General features: G+C 29.0%; 2 protein-coding genes and 1 pseudogene across 2 annotated transcripts; all 3 read right to left on the reverse strand.

The window, feature by feature from the left end:
- Window positions 1-1,735, reverse strand: LOC127086176 (sugar transport protein 10-like; annotated as a pseudogene).
- Window positions 1,736-5,935: 4,200 nt separating this feature from the next.
- Window positions 5,936-7,671, reverse strand: LOC127081906 (sugar transport protein 10). Its single transcript, XM_051022133.1, has 3 exons — window positions 7,213-7,671; window positions 6,489-7,112; window positions 5,936-6,385 (listed from the first exon to the last, which is right to left on the reverse strand). Exons 1-3 carry the CDS (start codon window positions 7,669-7,671, stop codon window positions 5,936-5,938), a joined length of 1,533 nt encoding a protein of 510 aa, XP_050878090.1.
- Window positions 7,672-11,871: 4,200 nt separating this feature from the next.
- On the reverse strand, window positions 11,872-13,607 carry LOC127081907 (sugar transport protein 10). Its single transcript, XM_051022134.1, has 3 exons — window positions 13,149-13,607; window positions 12,425-13,048; window positions 11,872-12,321 (listed from the first exon to the last, which is right to left on the reverse strand). The coding sequence occupies exons 1-3, from the start codon at window positions 13,605-13,607 to the stop codon at window positions 11,872-11,874; spliced, it is 1,533 nt and encodes a 510-aa protein (XP_050878091.1).
- Between the last annotated feature and the right edge of the window lie 4,202 nt (window positions 13,608-17,809).

Below are 17,809 nucleotides of genomic sequence, written 5' to 3' on the forward strand. Positions count from 1 at the left end.
TCAAACAACGACCTTATGATCATGATCAACGACAACATCAGAAACAAACTTTGTCCAAAACCAATGAGATTTCCACACTTTATTCATTTCTTCAATTGGGACATTATTTGTCTCAGGAAAAAACAAGACAATGAATATTGTCATTATAACCACAAATCCAGCAAAGAAGAAGAAAAGTCCAAACTTCAAGTGACAAAGCATAGTAAGAAAAACTTGAGCAATGGCAAAGGTAAACAACATGTTAACAGCAACATTGGTAGCTTGACCTGCAGAGCGAACCTCAAGAGAGCATATTTCACTAGGAACTAACCATCCCAATGGACCCCAAGACCATGCATATGCCGCAACATACGCACATATAAAGAACAAAAGAAGATTGGCTTCAATATGTGTAAACGATCCTTCACCACTAACTCCAAACTTGATAGCAATCATGCTTCCAACAACAATCTACAATCAATAATGATCACATTTATATTAGCTATGTTTGTAAAATAGATTAATTTGAACGGTAAAATAAATAATTAATTATTAGTTAAGATGTAATTGTCACCTGACAAATAAACATTTGGACACCACCTTCAAGAAACAAAATCTTTCTTCCAAACTTGTCCACGGTGAAGATGGAAACAAAAGTAGCTACAACATTGACACCTCCAGTAATTACTGAGGACATGAGGGAAGCATCGTTTCCAAAGCCCAAAGTTTTGAAAAGGACGGGGGCATAAAACATGATAACATTGATGCCCGTGAGTTGCTGGAAGAATGGAATAAGTGAGCAAAACGTTAGTTGAGGTCTGTATCTTAATTGTGTAATATTCTTCCATGGATGTTCCACCTTTTGGCTTCCTCACTAGCATCAATTAGATCTTGGAACTCCTCATCAACATTATCAATTCCACGAATCTTTTGCAACATTTTCTTAGCTCCTTCTTTTTGGCCCCTTTCAATCATAGAGTTTGGTGTGTCGCCTAAGAAAAACGATCCTATACATAACAAAATTGCAGGGACAGCTCCGATACCCAAAGAAATTCTCCATCCACTCTCAAGATTTGAAGTAAAGTAGTTGATAATGTTTGCCCCTAGGATTCCAATAGTGATCATCATTTGGAATCCCATGTTGAGCGCACCTCTAATCTTTGCTGGAGCCATTTCAGACAAATACATTGGAACTGACTGTTTATGAGTAACAAAAAATGATAGGCAATTAATTTGCAATATTCTTGATCCTATACACATAAAAACATAAAATCATAATAACGATACCGATTTTTACCTGATTACAATATCCTACACCAAAACCAAGTAATATGCGGCCAATTATAAGCATTTCAATGTTTACAGCAAAACCATTGAGCAATGCACCAACAAGGAAAAACAAGCCACCTGCAAACATTGAGGCCTTGCGTCCTAACATTCTTGTAGTTGTGGAAGCAAAGAAAGACGCTATCAGAGCTGCAAGATACAAGGAAGATGTGAATAAAGTAAGGAGCTCGTTATCAAATTTGCAATATTGGCTCTCGTGTCCGGATTCATCTTTCATTTGTTTGTAAACACCAGGGAAGAATTTAACCAAGAATGGTTCCATGGAAGTCACTCCTCCTGTAATACCAAGATCATAACCAAAAAGTAGACCTCCCATGGCCGCCACCAAACATGTGACCAAAACAAACATTGTAACCTTCCCCTCATATTGCCTTCCATTTGTTGAAGCAACTAAAACTCCACCTGCCATCGTTTGAATTTGTGTATTGTAAAATTTAGGTATTTATATGATGAAGACTTCTACTAAATTTCTTTCTCTATATAATAGATATTAAATTTTATGATTATTTTATAGTGTCAATAATTTTAAATATGATAACTGGAAGTCGTAACAAACATTAAATTGTTTTCAACAATATGTATCAATTTAGTATTTTTAATCGTTTGCATCCTTGTAATTTGTTAAGTTATGAGCATTATTTCGTTAGATTTAGTGTCAATACACTATTATAAGATTTGGGATAAGAGATAATTCTTGTATTGAATCATCAAACTTAATGATATGATAAACATCGTTAAATAAACTTTAAATGACACTCTGTTAATCTATTTATAGTATAATGGAATAAGTAATTGAAAATTTAGTTGAATCCCATTTTATTACAAAAAGAATTTGTCATTAAAATTTTAAAATTATTTTAATGTAAATTAGTTTATTATCTAATAAGATTTAAATTGGTTTTAATTGTATATTTTAAGTTAATAAACAAATACATAAATCCTTTAACCACTCAAAATTGCATGCAACTTGTAAACGATTACGTAAGACTAAAATAAAAAAATTAAATTAAATTGACGATAGTATTATTTTCAGATAAAATTGATACTAGAATTTTTCACACGACTACTATTCAGGATCATTTGTTTATGTTTTTTAAAAATATTTTATAGTATTAGATATTTTAAGAAAAAAAACTTCTAATGAAAAATCATTTTCAATAGTTCATCATAAAATTTTTATTTTAGGTATTTCATAATTTTGTTATGACTTTTTTTGACATCAAAATCTAAAAAAAAAACTTAAATTTGAAGATATTTTAAAATGATTTTTCTAAGAATCATTTTTGAAATATATCATTTTTAAAAATTATGTGATTTTGTTTATGATGAATCATTAGTAATGAATATTATATTAATAGATGTCAAAATTACCCTTTTAGTTTATGAAAAACGAGTTTGAAGCAACTTATATTAATAGTTCTTTAAATGATTGAATTGTTTTTTAATTAGTCAAACTAGAAGAATCATAGGGGATATATAAAAGTTTAAGATCACCCTTTTGAACCATCAAAAGCATTGCACATATAATCTTTAAGATAAGATGGTGAATTTCTTTGCATAGTAGAATGGAGAGGTGAGAACAATGAGTTTTAAACGGACGTTGTTTATGACATAGTGGAATTTGGTGGTGTTATGTTATGTTATATTGTAGAGTAATGTTATTCCTACACCCCATTTCTTACACCAATATTTACATCAAACACTATTCCCCGTACTTAAACTTTAATTTATTTTAATATAAATAATCAAAATAATTTTAGACACCAGACTTGCATAATATTTTTTTTCTCAATATTCTCTCTTAAGCGGAAACATTATAGATATCTATCATTGTTAAGCTTTGGATATAAATGAGTTGAGTTTTGGATTGGTGAAAATTTCCGCTAATTTTTCTTGCAAAGAAATTCATATAAGGTTAAAAGCACCCTTTTGAACCATCAAAACCATTGCACACATAAACTATAAGATACGATGGTGAATTCCTTTGCATAGTAGAATGGAGAGATGAGAACAGTGAGTTTTAAACTTGTTGCTTATGACATAGTGGAATTTGGCGATGTTATGTTATGTTATATTGTATCTCTAGGTGGATGAATAATTAAAATTTAATTATAAAATATTCTCCCAAAAGAATGATATATTTTTAATTAAAAGGTTTATAATTTAGATTATTAGTTAGACATGATGTGTTCATGGTGTGTGATATTTCTATCAACAAATATTTCTTTATTATTCAGATAAAAATGTATAAACCCCTTCATTCCATTTTTTTAAAATTTAGGTACATACATTTTCTACCTTCAGGATCCAATTTGATATAATGTGAATGTAAGATAGGTGCATCATTTAAAGAACCAAAAAAATTATTAAAAAAATAATTAATAAGCTTATTATGCATAAAAATATGACAAATAATTATTATGAATAGAATTAGAGACACAATTTATAATAAAGATGTCATGTGACACCGCATAACACCAAAATTGTGAGTAAGTTTTAATGGAACAACAAAAGCCTACCTATATTCAATATATGTTAATGTTTTCTTTCTACTCATTCATTTTGTTATGGAGATTCTACCGTACTCCTTTCATGAATAATTCCTTAGGAAGAATAAAAAGAAAACATGCAAAATTATTGACCATTATTAACTCTCATTCATGAATAATTCCTTAGGAAGAATAAAAAGAAAACATGCAAAATTATTGGCCATTATTAACTCTCATTGCTTTAACAAAGGTGTTGTGCGTGGTTCTATGTGATTTACATGTTAATGTGATTATAATTATGCCAAAAATGTAAATAAAACTTATTAGGAAGCAATAATTGATTAAGAAGCATACTTAATTAAGAATATTTAATACTTTCGTCTCTAATGGATTAGAACAGCTGTCTAATCTATTGTGGAGCAAACCCGCTCTATACTCGATTAGGAAACCTCTTAATTAATTAAACCCCAAACGGTTACACTTTCTTTCTTAAAAGGATAGGTTATAACTAACTAGCGCCTCTAGGTAATTGTTTTCCCATGTAAGGAAGACTTGTGTTCACTTCATAAAAACACATAAATGAGAAATATATCGCTTCTCTGTTACTCTTTTTCTTCTTAGAACTTTTTTATACATTTCACTACTACTTATGAGTTATTTCCCCTAGGTTAAAAAAGAGCTTTTATCTCAGTTTGCTGGGTGAGGTAAAGAAGCGTGTCATGGAAAGTGCACTACTTTTTCTCTCGGTTGAACTATCAACCGAGGGAGAAATTTTAACTGGTCGTGGGTTATATCCCTCTAAACTATCAATATGTGTCATTCACAACGTAACATCTAAGATATATACTTTTTATTATCAATATTTGTGATTCAGAATCATAATATTTCCATTATCAATACTTGTAATATTGGATCACTGGTTGCACACTCTCTCTCTCTCTCTCTCTCTCTCTCTCTCTCTCTCTCTCTCTCTCTCTCTCTCTCTCTCTCTCTCTCTCTCCTAAGTTATTTTATAAAAGTTAACTGACCTTCAATTTACTAAAAATCTTCTTCCGTGTTCGAGTATATACTACTCCGGCCTGATTTATAAGTATAAAAGACAACTTTCAAGCTTACTAAGAATGATAGTTAAGTGCATTTAACTTTATTGGTTTAATGTTAAAAAGAAAACATAATTACTAATATATCTTTAATTAAATATTCATCAACATTAAGTAATTAATACAAGGATAACTTTAGAATTAAGGCAATAAATGAGTTTAGATCTGTTGACATTTGCTTATATTTAAGACTAACAATTTCAGAAGACTTTTTCTAATAATTAAGGTCGGAGGGAGTACACAAACTATCAACAATATCATTTTTATTTTTTGTCATCTATTTTTTTAATTGGTACGAGAAATATAAATATTGTTTAATTTGTATATTGAGGATAAGTGTTAAATATTTGACCTCTTTATCACCCCACTTCTTCACTCATTCATCCTAGTAGAGTTATATAATCTACTTATACTAATACAAAGTCAGAGGATTAAATATTATTCAATATTAAATAGGTTATCATGAGATTTTTTTCCAATTACTTTCATTGACATTGTGTTTTATTTATCTCAATTTTAATACTAGGTTCTATTCTATCTTTTTTATATATTTTCATCTTATGTGTTTTCAAATTTTAATTTTTTCTTGTTTTTTTTCCTATGATGTAATGCTTTTGTGTAATTTAAAAGAATTTCCGTTCATTGTTACAACTTGGAGACCAATAGGATGTTAATTCTTAGTTGATTATTTAATTAAGATTTTTCATCGAAAAAAGTACATGTATTATCATCTTAATTACAAAGTTACAAAAGTAATTTAATTGACTTTGTAGAAGTATTTGTTATTGGATAAACAATTTATATTTGAAGTAGTAAATAAAGGAGAGTCAACTTTATTAAAAAATTATAAACACATTATATTGAAGTACCAATATATTAAAGACTATTCCTAAATATATACAAATATTCTCTTTTTTAAAGAATTCTTATATACAAGATTCCTATAACAACATCAAATTGAATTAATAAAAGATATTATATTATACATATATTGGTCTAATTCCTGAGCATTTTCTAATATCAAACAACGACCTGACGATCATGATCAACGACAACATCAGAAACAAACTTTGTCCAAAACCAATGAGATTTCCACACTTTATTCATTTCTTCAATTGGGACATTATTTGTCTCAGGAAAAAACAAGACAATGAATATTGTCATTATAACCACAAATCCAGCAAAGAAGAAGAAAAGTCCAAACTTCAAGTGACAAAGCATAGTAAGAAAAACTTGAGCAATGGCAAAGGTAAACAACATGTTAACAGCAACATTGGTAGCTTGACCTGCAGAGCGAACCTCAAGAGAGCATATTTCACTAGGAACTAACCATCCCAATGGACCCCAAGACCATGCATATGCCGCAACATACGCACATATAAAGAACAAAAGAAGATTGGCTTCAATATGTGTAAACGATCCTTCACCACTAACTCCAAACTTGATAGCAATCATGCTTCCAACAACAATCTACAATCAATAATGATCACATTTATATTAGCTATGTTTGTAAAATAGATTAATTTGAACGGTAAAATAAATAATTAATTATTAGTTAAGATGTAATTGTCACCTGACAAATAAACATTTGGACACCACCTTCAAGAAACAAAATCTTTCTTCCAAACTTGTCCACGGTGAAGATGGAAACAAAAGTAGCTACAACATTGACACCTCCAGTAATTACTGAGGACATGAGGGAAGCATCGTTTCCAAAGCCCAAAGTTTTGAAAAGGACGGGGGCATAAAACATGATAACATTGATGCCCGTGAGTTGCTGGAAGAATGGAATGAGTGAGCAAAACGTTAGTTGAGGTCTGTATCTTAATTGTGTAATATTCTTCCATGGATGTTCCACCTTTTTGGCTTCCTCACTAGCATCAATTAGATCTTGGAACTCCTCATCAACATTATCAATTCCACGAATCTTTTGCAACATTTTCTTAGCTCCTTCTTTTTGGCCCCTTTCAATCATAGAGTTTGGTGTGTCGCCTAAGAAAAACGATCCTATACATAACAAAATTGCAGGGACAGCTCCGATACCCAAAGAAATTCTCCATCCACTCTCAAGATTTGAAGTAAAGTAGTTGATAATGTTTGCCCCTAGGATTCCAATAGTGATCATCATTTGGAATCCCATGTTGAGCGCACCTCTAATCTTTGCTGGAGCCATTTCAGACAAATACATTGGAACTGACTGTTTATGAGTAACAAAAAATGATAGGCAATTAATTTGCAATATTCTTGATCCTATACACATAAAAACATAAAATCATAATAACGATACCGATTTTTACCTGATTACAATATCCTACACCAAAACCAAGTAATATGCGGCCAATTATAAGCATTTCAATGTTTACAGCAAAACCATTGAGCAATGCACCAACAAGGAAAAACAAGCCACCTGCAAACATTGAGGCCTTGCGTCCTAACATTCTTGTAGTTGTGGAAGCAAAGAAAGACGCTATCAGAGCTGCAAGATACAAGGAAGATGTGAATAAAGTAAGGAGCTCGTTATCAAATTTGCAATATTGGCTCTCGTGTCCGGATTCATCTTTCATTTGTTTGTAAACACCAGGGAAGAATTTAACCAAGAATGGTTCCATGGAAGTCACTCCTCCTGTAATACCAAGATCATAACCAAAAAGTAGACCTCCCATGGCCGCCACCAAACATGTGACCAAAACAAACATTGTAACCTTCCCCTCATATTGCCTTCCATTTGTTGAAGCAACTAAAACTCCACCTGCCATCGTTTGAATTTGTGTATTGTAAAATTTAGGTATTTATATGATGAAGACTTCTACTAAATTTCTTTCTCTATATAATAGATATTAAATTTTATGATTATTTTATAGTGTCAATAATTTTAAATATGATAACTGGAAGTCGTAACAAACATTAAATTGTTTTCAACAATATGTATCAATTTAGTATTTTTAATCGTTTGCATCCTTGTAATTTGTTAAGTTATGAGCATTATTTCGTTAGATTTAGTGTCAATACACTATTATAAGATTTGGGATAAGAGATAATTCTTGTATTGAATCATCAAACTTAATGATATGATAAACATCGTTAAATAAACTTTAAATGACACTCTGTTAATCTATTTATAGTATAATGGAATAAGTAATTGAAAATTTAGTTGAATCCCATTTTATTACAAAAAGAATTTGTCATTAAAATTTTAAAATTATTTTAATGTAAATTAGTTTATTATCTAATAAGATTTAAATTGGTTTTAATTGTATATTTTAAGTTAATAAACAAATACATAAATCCTTTAACCACTCAAAATTGCATGCAACTTGTAAACGATTACGTAAGACTAAAATAAAAAAATTAAATTAAATTGACGATAGTATTATTTTCAGATAAAATTGATACTAGAATTTTTCACACGACTACTATTCAGGATCATTTGTTTATGTTTTTTAAAAATATTTTATAGTATTAGATATTTTAAGAAAAAAAACTTCTAATGAAAAATCATTTTCAATAGTTCATCATAAAATTTTTATTTTAGGTATTTCATAATTTTGTTATGACTTTTTTTGACATCAAAATCTAAAAAAAAAACTTAAATTTGAAGATATTTTAAAATGATTTTTCTAAGAATCATTTTTGAAATATATCATTTTTAAAAATTATGTGATTTTGTTTATGATGAATCATTAGTAATGAATATTATATTAATAGATGTCAAAATTACCCTTTTAGTTTATGAAAAACGAGTTTGAAGCAACTTATATTAATAGTTCTTTAAATGATTGAATTGTTTTTTAATTAGTCAAACTAGAAGAATCATAGGGGATATATAAAAGTTTAAGATCACCCTTTTGAACCATCAAAAGCATTGCACATATAATCTTTAAGATAAGATGGTGAATTTCTTTGCATAGTAGAATGGAGAGGTGAGAACAATGAGTTTTAAACGGACGTTGTTTATGACATAGTGGAATTTGGTGGTGTTATGTTATGTTATATTGTAGAGTAATGTTATTCCTACACCCCATTTCTTACACCAATATTTACATCAAACACTATTCCCCGTACTTAAACTTTAATTTATTTTAATATAAATAATCAAAATAATTTTAGACACCAGACTTGCATAATATTTTTTTTCTCAATATTCTCTCTTAAGCGGAAACATTATAGATATCTATCATTGTTAAGCTTTGGATATAAATGAGTTGAGTTTTGGATTGGTGAAAATTTCCGCTAATTTTTCTTGCAAAGAAATTCATATAAGGTTAAAAGCACCCTTTTGAACCATCAAAACCATTGCACACATAAACTATAAGATACGATGGTGAATTCCTTTGCATAGTAGAATGGAGAGATGAGAACAGTGAGTTTTAAACTTGTTGCTTATGACATAGTGGAATTTGGCGATGTTATGTTATGTTATATTGTATCTCTAGGTGGATGAATAATTAAAATTTAATTATAAAATATTCTCCCAAAAGAATGATATATTTTTAATTAAAAGGTTTATAATTTAGATTATTAGTTAGACATGATGTGTTCATGGTGTGTGATATTTCTATCAACAAATATTTCTTTATTATTCAGATAAAAATGTATAAACCCCTTCATTCCATTTTTTTAAAATTTAGGTACATACATTTTCTACCTTCAGGATCCAATTTGATATAATGTGAATGTAAGATAGGTGCATCATTTAAAGAACCAAAAAAATTATTAAAAAAATAATTAATAAGCTTATTATGCATAAAAATATGACAAATAATTATTATGAATAGAATTAGAGACACAATTTATAATAAAGATGTCATGTGACACCGCATAACACCAAAATTGTGAGTAAGTTTTAATGGAACAACAAAAGCCTACCTATATTCAATATATGTTAATGTTTTCTTTCTACTCATTCATTTTGTTATGGAGATTCTACCGTACTCCTTTCATGAATAATTCCTTAGGAAGAATAAAAAGAAAACATGCAAAATTATTGACCATTATTAACTCTCATTCATGAATAATTCCTTAGGAAGAATAAAAAGAAAACATGCAAAATTATTGGCCATTATTAACTCTCATTGCTTTAACAAAGGTGTTGTGCGTGGTTCTATGTGATTTACATGTTAATGTGATTATAATTATGCCAAAAATGTAAATAAAACTTATTAGGAAGCAATAATTGATTAAGAAGCATACTTAATTAAGAATATTTAATACTTTCGTCTCTAATGGATTAGAACAGCTGTCTAATCTATTGTGGAGCAAACCCGCTCTATACTCGATTAGGAAACCTCTTAATTAATTAAACCCCAAACGGTTACACTTTCTTTCTTAAAAGGATAGGTTATAACTAACTAGCGCCTCTAGGTAATTGTTTTCCCATGTAAGGAAGACTTGTGTTCACTTCATAAAAACACATAAATGAGAAATATATCGCTTCTCTGTTACTCTTTTTCTTCTTAGAACTTTTTTATACATTTCACTACTACTTATGAGTTATTTCCCCTAGGTTAAAAAAGAGCTTTTATCTCAGTTTGCTGGGTGAGGTAAAGAAGCGTGTCATGGAAAGTGCACTACTTTTTCTCTCGGTTGAACTATCAACCGAGGGAGAAATTTTAACTGGTCGTGGGTTATATCCCTCTAAACTATCAATATGTGTCATTCACAACGTAACATCTAAGATATATACTTTTTATTATCAATATTTGTGATTCAGAATCATAATATTTCCATTATCAATACTTGTAATATTGGATCACTGGTTGCACACTCTCTCTCTCTCTCTCTCTCTCTCTCTCTCTCTCTCTCTCTCTCTCTCTCTCTCTCTCTCTCTCTCTCTCCCTAAGTTATTTTATAAAAGTTAACTGACCTTCAATTTACTAAAAATCTTCTTCCGTGTTCGAGTATATACTACTCCGGCCTGATTTATAAGTATAAAAGACAACTTTCAAGCTTACTAAGAATGATAGTTAAGTGCATTTAACTTTATTGGTTTAATGTTAAAAAGAAAACATAATTACTAATATATCTTTAATTAAATATTCATCAACATTAAGTAATTAATACAAGGATAACTTTAGAATTAAGGCAATAAATGAGTTTAGATCTGTTGACATTTGCTTATATTTAAGACTAACAATTTCAGAAGACTTTTTCTAATAATTAAGGTCGGAGGGAGTACACAAACTATCAACAATATCATTTTTATTTTTTGTCATCTATTTTTTTAATTGGTACGAGAAATATAAATATTGTTTAATTTGTATATTGAGGATAAGTGTTAAATATTTGACCTCTTTATCACCCCACTTCTTCACTCATTCATCCTAGTAGAGTTATATAATCTACTTATACTAATACAAAGTCAGAGGATTAAAGATTATTCAATATTAAATAGGTTATCATGAGATTTTTTTCCAATTACTTTCATTGACATTGTGTTTTATTTATCTCAATTTTAATACTAGGTTCTATTCTATCTTTTTTATATATTTTCATCTTATGTGTTTTCAAATTTTAATTTTTTCTTGTTTTTTTTCCTATGATGTAATGCTTTTGTGTAATTTAAAAGAATTTCCGTTCATTGTTACAACTTGGAGACCAATAGGATGTTAATTCTTAGTTGATTATTTAATTAAGATTTTTCATCGAAAAAAGTACATGTATTATCATCTTAATTACAAAGTTACAAAAGTAATTTAATTGACTTTGTAGAAGTATTTGTTATTGGATAAACAATTTATATTTGAAGTAGTAAATAAAGGAGAGTCAACTTTATTAAAAAATTATAAACACATTATATTGAAGTACCAATATATTAAAGACTATTCCTAAATATATACAAATATTCTCTTTTTTTAAAGAATTCTTATATACAAGATTCCTATAACAACATCAAATTGAATTAATAAAAGATATTATATTATACATATATTGGTCTAATTCCTGAGCATTTTCTAATATCAAACAACGACCTGACGATCATGATCAACGACAACATCAGAAACAAACTTTGTCCAAAACCAATGAGATTTCCACACTTTATTCATTTCTTCAATTGGGACATTATTTGTCTCAGGAAAAAACAAGACAATGAATATTGTCATTATAACCACAAATCCAGCAAAGAAGAAGAAAAGTCCAAACTTCAAGTGACAAAGCATAGTAAGAAAAACTTGAGCAATGGCAAAGGTAAACAACATGTTAACAGCAACATTGGTAGCTTGACCTGCAGAGCGAACCTCAAGAGAGCATATTTCACTAGGAACTAACCATCCCAATGGACCCCAAGACCATGCATATGCCGCAACATACGCACATATAAAGAACAAAAGAAGATTGGCTTCAATATGTGTAAACGATCCTTCACCACTAACTCCAAACTTGATAGCAATCATGCTTCCAACAACAATCTACAATCAATAATGATCACATTTATATTAGCTATGTTTGTAAAATAGATTAATTTGAACGGTAAAATAAATAATTAATTATTAGTTAAGATGTAATTGTCACCTGACAAATAAACATTTGGACACCACCTTCAAGAAACAAAATCTTTCTTCCAAACTTGTCCACGGTGAAGATGGAAACAAAAGTAGCTACAACATTGACACCTCCAGTAATTACTGAGGACATGAGGGAAGCATCGTTTCCAAAGCCCAAAGTTTTGAAAAGGACGGGGGCATAAAACATGATAACATTGATGCCCGTGAGTTGCTGGAAGAATGGAATGAGTGAGCAAAACGTTAGTTGAGGTCTGTATCTTAATTGTGTAATATTCTTCCATGGATGTTCCACCTTTTTGGCTTCCTCACTAGCATCAATTAGATCTTGGAACTCCTCATCAACATTATCAATTCCACGAATCTTTTGCAACATTTTCTTAGCTCCTTCTTTTTGGCCCCTTTCAATCATAGAGTTTGGTGTGTCGCCTAAGAAAAACGATCCTATACATAACAAAATTGCAGGGACAGCTCCGATACCCAAAGAAATTCTCCATCCACTCTCAAGATTTGAAGTAAAGTAGTTGATAATGTTTGCCCCTAGGATTCCAATAGTGATCATCATTTGGAATCCCATGTTGAGCGCACCTCTAATCTTTGCTGGAGCCATTTCAGACAAATACATTGGAACTGACTGTTTATGAGTAACAAAAAATGATAGGCAATTAATTTGCAATATTCTTGATCCTATACACATAAAAACATAAAATCATAATAACGATACCGATTTTTACCTGATTACAATATCCTACACCAAAACCAAGTAATATGCGGCCAATTATAAGCATTTCAATGTTTACAGCAAAACCATTGAGCAATGCACCAACAAGGAAAAACAAGCCACCTGCAAACATTGAGGCCTTGCGTCCTAACATTCTTGTAGTTGTGGAAGCAAAGAAAGACGCTATCAGAGCTGCAAGATACAAGGAAGATGTGAATAAAGTAAGGAGCTCGTTATCAAATTTGCAATATTGGCTCTCGTGTCCGGATTCATCTTTCATTTGTTTGTAAACACCAGGGAAGAATTTAACCAAGAATGGTTCCATGGAAGTCACTCCTCCTGTAATACCAAGATCATAACCAAAAAGTAGACCTCCCATGGCCGCCACCAAACATGTGACCAAAACAAACATTGTAACCTTCCCCTCATATTGCCTTCCATTTGTTGAAGCAACTAAAACTCCACCTGCCATCGTTTGAATTTGTGTATTGTAAAATTTAGGTATTTATATGATGAAGACTTCTACTAAATTTCTTTCTCTATATAATAGATATTAAATTTTATGATTATTTTATAGTGTCAATAATTTTAAATATGATAACTGGAAGTCGTAACAAACATTAAATTGTTTTCAACAATATGTATCAATTTAGTATTTTTAATCGTTTGCATCCTTGTAATTTGTTAAGTTATGAGCATTATTTCGTTAGATTTAGTGTCAATACACTATTATAAGATTTGGGATAAGAGATAATTCTTGTATTGAATCATCAAACTTAATGATATGATAAACATCGTTAAATAAACTTTAAATGACACTCTGTTAATCTATTTATAGTATAATGGAATAAGTAATTGAAAATTTAGTTGAATCCCATTTTATTACAAAAAGAATTTGTCATTAAAATTTTAAAATTATTTTAATGTAAATTAGTTTATTATCTAATAAGATTTAAATTGGTTTTAATTGTATATTTTAAGTTAATAAACAAATACATAAATCCTTTAACCACTCAAAATTGCATGCAACTTGTAAACGATTACGTAAGACTAAAATAAAAAAATTAAATTAAATTGACGATAGTATTATTTTCAGATAAAATTGATACTAGAATTTTTCACACGACTACTATTCAGGATCATTTGTTTATGTTTTTTAAAAATATTTTATAGTATTAGATATTTTAAGAAAAAAAACTTCTAATGAAAAATCATTTTCAATAGTTCATCATAAAATTTTTATTTTAGGTATTTCATAATTTTGTTATGACTTTTTTTGACATCAAAATCTAAAAAAAAAACTTAAATTTGAAGATATTTTAAAATGATTTTTCTAAGAATCATTTTTGAAATATATCATTTTTAAAAATTATGTGATTTTGTTTATGATGAATCATTAGTAATGAATATTATATTAATAGATGTCAAAATTACCCTTTTAGTTTATGAAAAACGAGTTTGAAGCAACTTATATTAATAGTTCTTTAAATGATTGAATTGTTTTTTAATTAGTCAAACTAGAAGAATCATAGGGGATATATAAAAGTTTAAGATCACCCTTTTGAACCATCAAAAGCATTGCACATATAATCTTTAAGATAAGATGGTGAATTTCTTTGCATAGTAGAATGGAGAGGTGAGAACAATGAGTTTTAAACGGACGTTGTTTATGACATAGTGGAATTTGGTGGTGTTATGTTATGTTATATTGTAGAGTAATGTTATTCCTACACCCCATTTCTTACACCAATATTTACATCAAACACTATTCCCCGTACTTAAACTTTAATTTATTTTAATATAAATAATCAAAATAATTTTAGACACCAGACTTGCATAATATTTTTTTTCTCAATATTCTCTCTTAAGCGGAAACATTATAGATATCTATCATTGTTAAGCTTTGGATATAAATGAGTTGAGTTTTGGATTGGTGAAAATTTCCGCTAATTTTTCTTGCAAAGAAATTCATATAAGGTTAAAAGCACCCTTTTGAACCATCAAAACCATTGCACACATAAACTATAAGATACGATGGCGAATTCCTTTGCATAGTAGAATGGAGAGATGAGAACAGTGAGTTTTAAACTTGTTGCTTATGACATAGTGGAATTTGGCGATGTTATGTTATGTTATATTGTATCTCTAGGTGGATGAATAATTAAAATTTAATTATAAAATATTCTCCCAAAAGAATGATATATTTTTAATTAAAAGGTTTATAATTTAGATTATTAGTTAGACATGATGTGTTCATGGTGTGTGATATTTCTATCAACAAATATTTCTTTATTATTCAGATAAAAATGTATAAACCCCTTCATTCCATTTTTTTAAAATTTAGGTACATACATTTTCTACCTTCAGGATCCAATTTGATATAATGTGAATGTAAGATAGGTGCATCATTTAAAGAACCAAAAAAATTATTAAAAAAATAATTAATAAGCTTATTATGCATAAAAATATGACAAATAATTATTATGAATAGAATTAGAGACACAATTTATAATAAAGATGTCATGTGACACCGCATAACACCAAAATTGTGAGTAAGTTTTAATGGAACAACAAAAGCCTACCTATATTCAATATATGTTAATGTTTTCTTTCTACTCATTCATTTTGTTATGGAGATTCTACCGTACTCCTTTCATGAATAATTCCTTAGGAAGAATAAAAAGAAAACATGCAAAATTATTGACCATTATTAACTCTCATTCATGAATAATTCCTTAGGAAGAATAAAAAGAAAACATGCAAAATTATTGGCCATTATTAACTCTCATTGCTTTAACAAAGGTGTTGTGCGTGGTTCTATGTGATTTACATGTTAATGTGATTATAATTATGCCAAAAATGTAAATAAAACTTATTAGGAAGCAATAATTGATTAAGAAGCATACTTAATTAAGAATATTTAATACTTTCGTCTCTAATGGATTAGAACAGCTGTCTAATCTATTGTGGAGCAAACCCGCTCTATACTCGATTAGGAAACCTCTTAATTAATTAAACCCCAAACGGTTACACTTTCTTTCTTAAAAGGATAGGTTATAACTAACTAGCGCCTCTAGGTAATTGTTTTCCCATGTAAGGAAGACTTGTGTTCACTTCATAAAAACACATAAATGAGAAATATATCGCTTCTCTGTTACTCTTTTTCTTCTTAGAACTTTTTTATACATTTCACTACTACTTATGAGTTATTTCCCCTAGGTTAAAAAAGAGCTTTTATCTCAGTTTGCTGGGTGAGGTAAAGAAGCGTGTCATGGAAAGTGCACTACTTTTTCTCTCGGTTGAACTATCAACCGAGGGAGAAATTTTAACTGGTCGTGGGTTATATCCCTCTAAACTATCAATATGTGTCATTCACAACGTAACATCTAAGATATATACTTTTTATTATCAATATTTGTGATTCAGAATCATAATATTTCCATTATCAATACTTGTAATATTGGATCACTGGTTGCACACTCTCTCTCTCTCTCTCTCTCTCTCTCTCTCTCTCTCTCTCTCTCTCTCTCTCTCTCTCTCTCTCTCTCTCTCTCTAAGTTATTTTATAAAAGTTAACTGACCTTCAATTTACTAAAAATCTTCTTCCGTGTTCGAGTATATACTACTCCGGCCTGATTTATAAGTATAAAAGACAACTTTCAAGCTTACTAAGAATGATAGTTAAGTGCATTTAACTTTATTGGTTTAATGTTAAAAAGAAAACATAATTACTAATATATCTTTAATTAAATATTCATCAACATTAAGTAATTAATACAAGGATAACTTTAGAATTAAGGCAATAAATGAGTTTAGATCTGTTGACATTTGCTTATATTTAAGACTAACAATTTCAGAAGACTTTTTCTAATAATTAAGGTCGGAGGGAGTACACAAACTATCAACAATATCATTTTTATTTTTTGTCATCTATTTTTTTAATTGGTACGAGAAATATAAATATTGTTTAATTTGTATATTGAGGATAAGTGTTAAATATTTGACCTCTTTATCACCCCACTTCTTCACTCATTCATCCTAGTAGAGTTATATAATCTACTTATACTAATACAAAGTCAGAGGATTAAAGATTATTCAATATTAAATAGGTTATCATGAGATTTTTTTCCAATTACTTTCATTGACATTGTGTTTTATTTATCTCAATTTTAATACTAGGTTCTATTCTATCTTTTTTATATATTTTCATCTTATGTGTTTTCAAATTTTAATTTTTTCTTGTTTTTTTTCCTATGATGTAATGCTTTTGTGTAATTTAAAAGAATTTCCGTTCATTGTTACAACTTGGAGACCAATAGGATGTTAATTCTTAGTTGATTATTTAATTAAGATTTTTCATCGAAAAAAGTACATGTATTATCATCTTAATTACAAAGTTACAAAAGTAATTTAATTGACTTTGTAGAAGTATTTGTTATTGGATAAACAATTTATATTTGAAGTAGTAAATAAAGGAGAGTCAACTTTATTAAAAAATTATAAACACATTATATTGAAGTACCAATATATTAAAGACTATTCCTAAATATATACAAATATTCTCTTTTTTTAAAGAATTCTTATATACAAGATTCCTATAACAACATCAAATTGAATTAATAAAAGATATTATATTATACATATATTGGTCTAATTCCTGAGCATTTTCTAATA

Source organism: Lathyrus oleraceus, chromosome 5 (assembly GCF_024323335.1).
Source record: "Lathyrus oleraceus cultivar Zhongwan6 chromosome 5, CAAS_Psat_ZW6_1.0, whole genome shotgun sequence".
NCBI classification, from domain to species: Eukaryota; Viridiplantae; Streptophyta; class Magnoliopsida; order Fabales; family Fabaceae; genus Lathyrus; species Lathyrus oleraceus.

Excerpts from the sequence above, each read along its gene's own strand:
- LOC127081906 (XM_051022133.1), bottom strand. The coding sequence starts at position 7,671 with ATGGCAGGTGGAGTTTTAGTTGCTTCAACAAATGGAAGGCAATATGAG. Across the intron at positions 7,113-7,212 it reads GTGTAGGATATTGTAATCAG|TCAGTTCCAATGTATTTGTC; the intron begins GTAAAAATCGGT and ends ACTCATAAACAG. Across the intron at positions 6,386-6,488 it reads TCCAAATGTTTATTTGTCAG|ATTGTTGTTGGAAGCATGAT; the intron begins GTGACAATTACA and ends TATTGATTGTAG.
- LOC127081907 (XM_051022134.1), bottom strand. The coding sequence starts at position 13,607 with ATGGCAGGTGGAGTTTTAGTTGCTTCAACAAATGGAAGGCAATATGAG. Across the intron at positions 13,049-13,148 it reads GTGTAGGATATTGTAATCAG|TCAGTTCCAATGTATTTGTC; the intron begins GTAAAAATCGGT and ends ACTCATAAACAG. Across the intron at positions 12,322-12,424 it reads TCCAAATGTTTATTTGTCAG|ATTGTTGTTGGAAGCATGAT; the intron begins GTGACAATTACA and ends TATTGATTGTAG.